At 37.9% G+C, this 12,148-nt stretch overlaps 1 protein-coding gene across 1 annotated transcript; it reads right to left on the bottom strand.

The window, feature by feature from the left end:
- Window positions 1-1,560: 1,560 nt before the first annotated feature.
- LOC137132028 (claudin-1) lies at window positions 1,561-3,651 on the bottom strand. The gene is made up of 4 exons (XM_067514042.1): window positions 3,292-3,651; window positions 2,780-2,944; window positions 2,374-2,452; window positions 1,561-2,273 (listed from the first exon to the last, which is right to left on the bottom strand). Exons 1-4 carry the CDS (start codon window positions 3,491-3,493, stop codon window positions 2,108-2,110), a joined length of 612 nt encoding a protein of 203 aa, XP_067370143.1. The 5' UTR covers window positions 3,494-3,651; the 3' UTR covers window positions 1,561-2,107.
- Window positions 3,652-12,148: the final 8,497 nt, after the last annotated feature.

Here is a 12,148-nt window from a genome sequence, read left to right on the forward strand (position 1 = left end):
ATAATCACATGTAGCCTACGCCCTGTTCTAAAACATTATGATTCACTGTTCCTCTCTCACAGATGAATCATCTTCTTTTCTCCTTTGGTGAATAAATGTATATGTAAAGACTGCATTTGTATTTGCACAACAGCCTCTAAGTTTAATGAACTACTGTCTGTGATTGAAAGTTCTGTTTTACTAATTTCAAATTTTCTGCAAAATGCTGCATTAACTATGAAATCTGTTACAGCCACTGCTAAAGATGATACTTTTTAAGTCAAACGTATATGTCCATGAACATGATTATTCCCCCTCCAACAAATCAGTGTTTTTGGAAAATATTGTAAAAACGAAACCAAAACAAAGACTTGTTTAACTGTCTAACGCTGTTTGTTTGTATTTCACATTTCAGATAGATTACTGTTTCTTTTCCCCAACTGTTTAGGAAGTGTTAGCAGCCGTGTGTTTGTCACATGAGCGATTCCTACATTTGTGTACATCCGCTGAGGGCACAACACAGCTTCAAAGTATTTGCTGAGTTTTAGTAATAGAGATATGATTTGCACTTGCCATCCTGCCACATGGCAGGTGAGTGACATGGTTTGTGTTTGCTCATAACTATTTCTAACACACCAAGTGATTGTGAGATTGAGTAAAGATGCTGTGTTCATAGTAAGATCAGCAATCACTGTTTTTTTAATTTAAAACAATTTCTGAAATGTGTACTTGTCCAGACTTAATGCTTGTCCAGACTTAATAGTTTTAAGACCCAGTATTTTTCAGCAGTCTACAGAAGCTATAGTGATGTAATAACTCCTGTTTCTCAGGTACTCAGAACAATGGCTCTTGCGTGGAGGAAAAGTGCGGCTGGGTTTAGTCAGAAATCCTGATTGCCTTTTTTGTGTGGTCAAAGTCATAATAGATTGGAAATCTTCTGGATGTTCTCGGCTCATTGTGGCAGCTGTAATATGATTCTTAGGTATTTGAGGGAAAATGACAGCAGATAAGAAAGGAAGGAAACTGCATTAGTGTCAGGAAAACCTTCATTATTGGACTAGGGTCTGCTTTATCAGAACAAACAGCAATGTCTCAGTAGAATCATTTTTTCTATTACTGTACTACTTTTATTTTTTTACATGGTATTTACTGCAGGTCTTTTATTCGTAACTGTATCTTTTACTGTATCTTTTAATCCATTTCACTTGTGTTACTAGGTTTTGCACCAACTAACCAAGACTAATTCCTTGTATCTGCTTTAACCTTAAAAAAAAAAATAAATTAAAAAAAAACCTTTGCCAAAAAGCCATCACTTGTTCTGGTTAGAACAAACCTCAGTAGAGTGAAATCTGAATGGTTTTGCAGCATGAAACCCAACACGGTAAGTAAAGTGTCTAAAGCAGCACAAGCTGATCCAATGACCTCAGTTATATTATGATATCAGTATGTTTTATGTTCTGTTATCAGTATATCAAAACAGTGAAGCTGTTGCTTAATACAAGCAAGTTAGCTTCTTAATAATTTTGTCTATAATTAAATCACAAAGCATTTCTACAGTTACACACAAAAACTGAGTAAAGCAGATTAAAGAAAACAAAAATATTTTATTTTTATTTTCTAAATATACACAATATTATAAACACTTTACAGTTTTAGCCATAATTAAGCAAGCCCATAAACAAATATTAACAACAGTATGTCTTTTTGAGGTAAACTATATGATTTGTATAGAAAAGTACATTGCCAGAGTACTGGAATCTTTCTGAACAGAGTGTAAAACCTTCATATATACAGTGTAAACTATTGAACAGATTTGTCATTGGTCATTTGTAGATTCATTCAAACAGGCTGATGGAGTCCACTCGGTTTAAACTGGACATGTAAAACAATTAATTTGTGGTTACTGTCAAGTAGTCCAAACACAAAATCTTTACATCTGGACAGCAGCACTCTAGTAACAAACATGATAAATTAGATTCAAAGTTACTCGACACAGACTGATCTGGTGGATGATCCTGATATTAATCTGTGGCTGGATTGGGTAAAATATTGATGCAGACGCCATAGAAGTTCAGCTATGGACTGACTGTATCAAGGCTTCTCCTGCACCTTCCTCTGTTCGTGTCCATTAGACGTAATTGGACTTGGGGTTGGTGGTGGGGAGGAGATGGTTGACCCTTGTGGAGGGGGAGGGCTCAGACCGAGAGCATCTCCGACAGCTCAGGAAAGCACCGCCGGCCATGGTGAAGAGGCCCCCAGCCCAGCTGATAAACACAGCTTTTCCAAACTCAAAGCTACAAAGGAAAACAAATACACACACTTTTAGAGGTATGTGTGTGTGTTTGTGTCTGTATATGTGTGTCTGCGTGTGTGTGTGTGTGTGTGTGCTCTCACGTTTGCAGGCGATGAGCTTGATAGAAAGTCTGAACAATCATTTTAACATACCAGGAGGTGATGATGATGGTCAGTAAACCTAAATCCAGAAATACATAGATTTCAAATTCTGCAAACTCTTTTAAGACATTTCTGCTATAAAGACAGGTTTTTGCAATTATTGTCTTCATCGAGGAATCTGATTAATATTTTCTCAGCCACTCATGTCATTTGCCAATTTATTATAAGAAAACACAGAACGTTTCTAAAGCCTGGTCTGAAGGTGTATTATTTATTATCACATAACACAAAGAAAATTAAACAATTAATGTTCATTTTTGTAAATGTGATTTTTAGACTTTTACACTTAATAATAACTAAATAGTGTTAGTGACACTGTCACCCTCTGTCACATCTCTGAACATACCTGAAACCATGAACATGATTCCTCCGATCATAGCGATTGTGGATTTGCCCTTGGCATTGTCATCCATGAAGTGGGTGCACTTCATTCCCACAGTGGAGACAATCACTGCCACAGCAGAGAGGAAAATGCTGAACATCATAACTGTCCTGGTAGCTTGGACTTCAGCTACAGGAGCAGAAAAGAGGAGATGGGTTCACAAGGAATCTTCAGCAACCTTGTCTTTAGTCACAATCTGTGCTCGTGTTTCCCTTATGTTAGAGCTTATAGATAAAACACATGTTGCTTGTTTCTGTAACTAAATGTACAACAACCAAATGCAAGTGCAACCACGTATTTTTCTGATTACCCATGTGGTTTTACCCATGCATCTGTGCCAAGATAAAGCTTAAATATTTGTAAATACTGCTGATTGTACTTGCAGGCTGGATAATTATAGTAACTTATTGTCAGTGGAAAGTATTTCAACAAGCAGTGTCTGGTTTTCTAAGAGGTGCAGGTGCGATAAAACTTACTTGGTAGTTTCAGGACGGTTTCGTGAAACTCGCAGGTTGTTCTCTCATTGCCACTGCAGCTCATCCACAAACCCTCATAGATGCGGTGCGCCTTGCCCTGGGACTGTTTTTTCCATTCAACCATCAAAGTAGCGGCAATTGTGGTAGCGATACCTACCAGAGAGAGGAGGAACCCGATGAGCTGCAGTCCCGAGTTGGCCATCGTATCCAGGTGGAAGTCGGCGGAAAAGGGAAACGACGAGAATCAAAACTCGTAACTTGTGAATAATGATTGGAAAAATCAGCAATCATCGATTTAAAGTGATTTCCATGCAAGTGCGTCCTCAGTCTTCAGACCGTTATAAATCTGCGCTGAGCTGCAGCCGCTATTTAAATGGGAGGGGGCGGGACAGACCCTACTCCACCTGCAGCTGATGATGCCAAGACATTTTCTATTAATAAATGTGAGCAAATACATATGTATGTCAAGTCACTACGTTTTAACCGCAAACGTTTGGTGTTTAACCTTTTAAACTGTGCTTCCCTTAAAGTGTCACATACTGTACTGTAAACTGCGGATTCATGTTGCTGCAATCAAAGCCTCACGATGACCTGAAAACTTGAAAACGACCGCACGCAGTTTGTTTATTTGTACTTTGTGCCCCAGTTTTTTAATGGCCAGTTAAACGTACACAGGGCGGGACTAGAGGGGCGGCCAGAGGTGGCACTCAAATAAATCACTATAGTTATAAATAAACACAAATACATTGTATTGAATTATTATTATGTACATTTAGGGTGTTTGCATTTTGTCACATTACTGTAGAATTTTGAAAAATTTCCAACACCAGATTATCTCCATTAATGCATACGTTCTTTAATGGCTCAACAGTTTATTTTAACGTGTTTGACTAATTATAAATGATAATTGAAATAAAATACATAATTTACATATTTGGCATTTCTGACCCTGACAATGACAATACATACCCTGACAATACATAGTTGATTATATTAAAATATGTGTTGAAATATGTGTTTTAAATCGTTTTCCATATGTGCCAGCATGTGTCCCTCTGGCTACTCCAGAAATGTTTTCTCCCATGCACATTTATGGAAAATCCCAAACAATAGGCCTACAAACATCTCCACATGGGCTAAGGATGAACTGGCACAAAAGGTCGTTTGTTGCTTCCTTTCTCCACCCTGAGCCAAGGCATTTCGTTTTTGCATCAAATATTAATATCTTCCATGGGCAGCTCACTTGTGACATAATGGTAAAGGAGACCCAGATCACACGGTTGCACTTGAGTATGAATGCTTGCTTTATTGCTTCCTGCATACATCCAACAAGATCTATTGGCTCCCCAGAAAAATCTGAAATAAAGTTCAATGTCTTTTTAGCATATTAACTCAAATGACATACACTGAACTTACCCATGGCACTATTGCAGATCAAACATCCTTGTTTTACTGTTCAACAGATTAATGAACAATTTATTGCGCAAAATATTCCCATATATTCATTTGTAATGCATATAAACATGCAGCCAATTATTATGATTTGACATAATCTAAAGTTTCATTTTAACACTGCATGTGAATATGTGTGTGTGCAAGCATATGAAAATCCCTTTGTTAGTCTTTGGGTTTGAAGCTATAACTGTCTAAAATTGTATATTGAGATTAATAAACATTAATGCCATACAGCAAAAACAATGAAAAGTCAGTGAAAGTAGATCTTTCACCTAAGTGAAGGGAATTGATCACTTTTTTTATTTGATATTCGTAGCAGCAAACTTGTGTCCATGTAAACAGACAGGTCTCATTTAACCCAGACGATTATGACATTATTTTACCATATTTGGTGAAGAGGGTGCCAGTTTGTAAATGTTCTCTTCTTTGTTAGATTAGATCAGTGTCCACCCTTTTCCTGCAGAGGCCCCATCAAAAGGTTTTGCTGCAATTATCACAGCTCGAATCCAATTTTGCCTAGAGCAAGTTGTGTTGTATCCATCCCTTACAAGTATTTAATTTATTTAATAATTATTTTTTTTACTTCTATTGTTTAATATCACTTTATAGGTCTGCCAAGGTCAAACTTTATTTTCAAGGATTTGCTGCTGCATTTTTGCAGCCTGCAAGCAGCTCCGGATGGTCAGTGACAATATCAGGAAAAGTATCCTAATTTCCCCACGCTTCTCTAAAGCTTTCATCAAGCATCTTAATTGGCTAAAATGCGCAACATGCACAACAACAGGCTTCCTCTTATAGTATGTTCTGTGCCTGAGTACACGCAAATGTGCCAACACTCTTATTCCTGTTCTCAGTTCTCCCACACAAACTATGTGATGTTTGCAAATGAGCCATTCCTCATACAGTAAGTGACAGCTGGACCCTTCCCTCTATGTGTAAGAACTGACTCACATCCTAGGAGGATTTAATGAGAATTTGTAATTACTGTTACGCTGTAACAGGTGCTACAGTGTGCGCGCCTGTGTTTGTCTGTGTGTGTGGACAGTACAATGTGAATACAAAACAAAACAAGAAATCGATAACATCCTTACTAGGTATTTAATATAATATCATGTCTTTAGAAACTGTCAATATTTTTGAAGATTTACTCCTAGCAGGTATATTTGTTCACTGACTGGAGTAGAAAACAAACATAATTGTGCCTATTTTGATTTGAGGATGAAAAACTTTAACATTTTAAATTACTGTACCTATAATTATGTTAATGAAGTATTTAGTCTGGAATATAATGTGTGGCTATTCCCTTTTTTTCATCTTGTTTTGACTTGACAAACAAGAAGTCAGTGGTGGTAAGTGACTAAATACATATACTATTGTATTTAAGTAATGATGTTCTTTTACTTTATTGGAATATTTTTATTTTATGTCACTTTTTCTCCCCTACACTTATTTTATAGCTTTAGTTGCCAGTTCATTTTAGCTAATAAATGTGTAACTATGTGTTAACCAGCTGCTGTTTTTGTGCCACACTAATTCTCTATAGTAACAGAACTCTTTAACAGAAGGTCAAACAAATCTGGACTATTCTCCTGTTCTTTTTTATATTTTTTAGGGGAGCACTTTTATACTTTAAGTATAAATTTTATGGTGTGTGCTTGTGACTTTACCCTGAGTTAAAGGATTAGGGTAACTCTTGCACTTTTGAATATTCTACCCCTTTTAAAAGTGTGAAACACCGTGTTTCCTGAACTTGCATGCTGATTTACGATCCAGCCCTCCCCCCGCATCTTTACTATTTCACTAGGTTGGCTGCTAACACTCATCTTTATTTGCGAAACCAGTTTGCATGTAACTGTACACGTTCAAAAACCTTTAGGACGTGGTTTTGTTTATGGAATGTAATTTGTAAGCAGCATCATTGAATTTGTTGTCCAGTGCTGTTTTCGGTTGCACAGCTGCTTCCACTAAAGGCCAATTCCTGTCTTCAACCTTTGCTGGACAGGAAGACAAGACGACAGGAAGAACGCACAAACTCTATTCAAAAAGGTTCCAGAGGCCCCAAGAGAACCTGCGACTTTCTTTGGAAAACTCATCTCATGCATCACCACATGAACTGAATTCCCTTTCTTTATGTGTGCTTGCTTGCATCCTTATTCTGTCTCCCACTAAATTATGTAACGTTTAGCCCGAAACAACCTAATAGCAGCAATTTCATGGTACCGAAGACCTTATGTTAAATATTGTTAATATTGTATATTGATGTGATGAGGTTTTGTGTGACTTCTGCAGACAATAGTTAATATCACTAGTTGGACTGATTGAAACATCTTCTGATACAGGCACAGGCATCACCAGCACTGCTGGGATTTACACTGAACCAGCATGTTTCACAGTTTAGGTGCTCACATTTCCTTTTTAGTTCCCTCAAAAGCTGTGTCTGGTGATCTTCAGAATATAAATCATGTGTTATCAAAAGTTGAAAAGATCACAAAGTGTGCAGATGTACAAATTAGTCATTCTGTTGGATGCTTTTCAGGGTGTGATTCAAACCAGGGCAGCGGTCACACTGTGTGACGGGTCTGTTTATTGGCACACACTCACTTTAGATTCATTTACAGTCTGGGTCTGAGATGGTGACATTTGAGGTAGATGTGACAGACAGACTCAAAAAACAAAAATAAGTGTCACAGATTACCAACAAATCAGCAAAGATTTCTGTCAAACACAACACTGGTAAATGTTGAAGTGAATGTCTCTCACACTTCAGAAGTTGTAAAGTGAATGCTTGCTGATTTTGACATACAGTTGGGAAACAGACAAAAAAAACAAAAAACTGTTAATCTCTAATAGAATCGCACTGCATTCAGCGGTTTTATTAGCTTTGTTAGTAGCATGGCGCTAGGGAAGGAAATGTTGGCTGGTTGACGATTGTTTAGAGGTTTCACGGTACCCAGAGGACAGATTTGAATGACTTTGGTGGTCCGTTAAGTTTTCCTGTAGCAGAGCCACGAGATTAACCTGTTTAGCTTCGAGTGAGAAGTCTTGACAACTACTGAATAAACTGCCATGACAGGTGTGCAGACTTTCATTTACCCCTCAGATGAATTGTTATAACTTTGATCATCCCATAATGATTTATCTACAATATGAATTTGTCCAATGTGTGTGTTTGATTAAAGATGACTCTCCCAGTCGGGTTTACACTTTTGGAAGAAAGTTTTGGAAATAATAAAACTTTCATTAAACCCGGATAGAGATTCATTTATGGAGAAGATGAATGACATGTCATGACTCTTTCTTCCTCTCCCTCTCACACACACACAGAGACGTGGGTGTGTTTTGGTGTCGACTTATATCCCGTCAGTTAGTTATAGTTTGTGATAAGTACCAATTATGAGATTGTAGCAAGCTAACACAATAAACAAAGATGACGATCATGACAAACATTCTGCTGACCATCAACATGTTATCATTGCACAAAGTTGTCGTTATACTAGTAGATTCTCAGTCTTGTTACACAAGTTATTCATTTGGCCTTGATTTGACTTGATGGATGGAGGCCAACTTTGGCAAGGGTAAATGACAAAGAAAAAAAAACAATAAAAAATGTGGTAATGTTTGCCAATCCCTGAATTAACCTCTCGAAAAAAAGGCTGTTTTACTGCTCTTTATCTAAAATGAGCAGACTGAGGTTGTTTCCTCAAACAGTCTCAGTCTGGCTGATTATTGTACAGACATAAAATGTGAAATGTGAAAAATAGGGAAAGTGTAAATTGATGTGTTTACAAAAGAACACTGCAGGCAGCTTTTCTCATGAAACGTAGCTCCTCTGAGAGCAGTTGTCAACATTCGTAATAAATTGTTAAGGCCAGTGCCTTCTGGATGCTGTGGTGCTGTGTTGGGTCATTAATCAATGAATAGGAGCAGAATTATTCACCTGTCCAGCTGTTTTTATGCACTGAGCAGTAAAAACGTTTTCCACGTTTGTGTCTAAGGTGTAATTATCTGTAATTTGTGGATTTGTTGTGTAAGTAGCCAGACACGTTTTCTCTCTCAAGTTGTCTATTTAATCATGCACTTGGTGAGGTTGCTCAGTCTAGACAAAAAGTAAAGCTCATCCAAAACACACACTCAACACAGACCTGCTCCATTTTTCAGAACCAAAAGTTGAAATTCAGGGAATTGGAGCATGACTTTTCTTCTTATCCATTTAGACCTTTAGTGATGTGTGATGTGCGTCTGAAAACAAATCAAACAATGAGTCTTCAGTTAAACTAAAATTCCATGGTACAGATGTTACATTTGTTAGATCATATCTAACAGTAAATGCAGGTCATTGTAACTAACCGTTAAGATTGTTTTTCCTGTCACAGCAGAAAATAATGGAGGTACTCCTCGTTCCTGGCCCCTTCAGATTTCAGTAGGCATCATGGCTTCCTGTAAATGCTGCTCAGTGCTCTCCATCATCGCACAAAAGGAGGAAGCACATATCAGGGAGGACCTTATCTTACTTCTGGGAAAAGCAGCGACACAGTGAAACTAACTACATCCAAATATTACATTTTGTTGAGTTGCTAAGAAGAGATGACAAAATGTAATGTAGGTTCAATTTTAGGCTTTTACAAAAGGTTGTGCGACGTGACGAAAACACACACATCTGCCGGTGGCTGCAGGCAACACATTATAATGCTACGTACAAAAATGTGAGAAAAAACAGCAAGCTTCTCAAATACTGAGCCAGCAAACTCCTGAACATGAATCACACTGAAAAATATGAGAGTATGATGCCACCCAGTGGCTTCTATGGGCAAGACAACCGCTGAGAGTAGGAGTCAATGGGGATCTGCTCAGAAACTTGTTACAGTTTCTAATGTTGAGATAAGAGCTCAATAAACAGACATAAACAGTTACAGTAAGTTTCTTGCACCTGCTGCATTGTCAAAATACACAATTCACATTTTAGCACTTTATAAAGAAGCAAGAATCTCAGCTTTCTTAGGATTTTTTCGATTGATGCTGAAATTATAGGCTGACATGTTTTTATTAGCTGAAAGATCATTTGTGCAATTATGTATGTGTATGCAATATATCCAGAAGTATTTGCATGTAACACCTGTACTACTTTACCTACAGAAAAAAACTGATGCTAACAAACAAAGTTCTTTTAAATTTTGTAGCGTCTGTCTCCATGTGACACTGATATCTTGCTGGTCTGGTTATTTAATGTGACAACAGCCTCTGGTCTTAGCCGGAACCAGTGGATCAGCTTCCAATACGTTTTTCATTAAACAAGTAAACTTTATCGAGTAAAAAAAAACGATCGAGCTAAAGCTCTGGTACTGTACTGTACATGCTGGCTCATCACAATACTCCAATGTTGTCTAAGTGTAGCAGAATCATTGTCTCTGTTTGTGTGTGTCTTGTCAGTTCATGCATTAGCTAAACTAGTCTTTCCTCCTTTTCTCTGATGTGTCTCTGTGTGGATATTTTATTCTGTTGGTTTTTGGTGCTTGTTAGTCTGGATTCCATTGGCTCAGGGCAGGAGCTCAAAAAATTTCCAAGAGGAATAATTCTATCGCTCAGCAGATGGCAGCATTCTTAAGTGGGTTTTCAAAAGTAATTTATGTCAGGCAAAATGTGATTTTGACACTGATATGTTTTCCAAGCCACTGCAATATGTAAAATTAGGTCCGGGTTTTCTTCCTCTCACCATAGATTTAATAAGAACTCATCAGGAGAAGTTCACTCAGTGCTGCATGTAGTGGCTCTTTTTTATTGCTTAAATGTAGCTGGACCTACATCAGTGAAGCACAACATTCACACAGCATGTACCTCTAACATCACAGAGCTGCTAAAAAAAGCATGGGAGTGCTTTTTTGAACAGGAGGCTGAAAGGGGAAGAGTATTCTTTTTCCAGGCCTCACTAAATTTAAACATACTAAATCTACAAACTAAAGGCCTGTTTAGGACAGAATGTCCCACGTGCCCCTTTTCACAACAGACATTTAGGAAAAGTGTTGATAATAATGTTAATGATGGTTGTAATTCCAGTATGACAGCATGACATGTGGCTGTGAGTCAGCAGGAACATTATCAGCACCCTTACATTGAAGGAGCTAAATAAAATGCAGGCATTTAAAAAAATAAATAAAACAGTGCTTTTCATGGGATGAAATGTCTTCTGTGAAAAATGTGTTTTTTTACCCGCACAGCTGTGCCAACAATAGATGAGAATCCCTTGAGAGGTCTGATGTGGTGTTTTTGTACCGTACACACTTTATATAAATCCAATTGAGCATAACTATACCAGCATTCTAGACTTTGTTTTGTGCAGCCTCTGCTGCATATTACATTCATGGTATCACATTTCTTATTCTCAGTCTCTTTAGGCTTGACCACTTGCTTTTAACTAATGTACAGCTGTACCATATCATTAATATTTATAAATTAAATTCAGCAGTAGGCTACTCTGACCTTCTGTGCAAGCTTAAACAAAGCATCGCCTTGGCATAGTAACAAGGGTGACTCCCTGCACAGATGAGCCTGGGTGCTGCTCCAAACCAGTCCGATGTCATTCCTGCATCAGGCAGAGCACAGAGCGCCTCAGGCCAAACGGCCTGCTTAATTTTTTACACCCCATGATGAGAATATTTGCTTTTGTCCACCTGCCAGCATTCAGCAGACATCACTTTATGCAGCTTCCTTACATGTAAATACAACAGTGAATAGATAAGTAAAATGACCCCACGTGGATGCCATTTATTTCCTATTTATTTGATATGCTGATTTCGGCCACTGCAACTTGGACAGACTTGCGTTCGGTGACTTTAACTTTAATTAGAAAATATATTAGTAGTCACTAGTGATTTTGGTATCGATTTTGACGTGACTCCGGAGGCAGCTCTGCTAATGAAATCCTATCAGTGCTGGACTGATACTCGACACAGGAAGACAGCATATGTAGAAATCTACAGATTAAATCACTCGTGAACATTTTAACGAGCCAAAAAAAGAAGTAAAGTCTGGATTGTGTATTCTGTGGTTGATCGAGTTCAGTTTCCATCTGCAACGGGCAGTATTGGAAAAAGAGCAGAGTTTGGCTTTATTCTGTTGAGGGTTGGATCCGTTTAGCCTCTGAAAAAATAGTTCTTTGACTACCTCTACCGGTTTTTCCTGAAGATGCGCCCCAGGCTGTGTCAGACCAGGAGAGACACACAGAAAGAACACATGCAAAACGTCACATTAAAGATGACTGCTGCTTATGCTTCTACTAGGTCACATCAGAAAGTAGGGACTTCTTGTTATCTCTATTGATACAATTTACAAGTTTGATAAAAACAACAACAACAACAAACACTAAGCCTAGATAGCGATTCATTTAGGGACAAGGTGATTGGCAGGC

The sequence above is a fragment of the Channa argus genome, chromosome 8 (assembly GCF_033026475.1).
Source record: "Channa argus isolate prfri chromosome 8, Channa argus male v1.0, whole genome shotgun sequence".
Classification (NCBI taxonomy): Eukaryota; Metazoa; Chordata; class Actinopteri; order Anabantiformes; family Channidae; genus Channa; species Channa argus.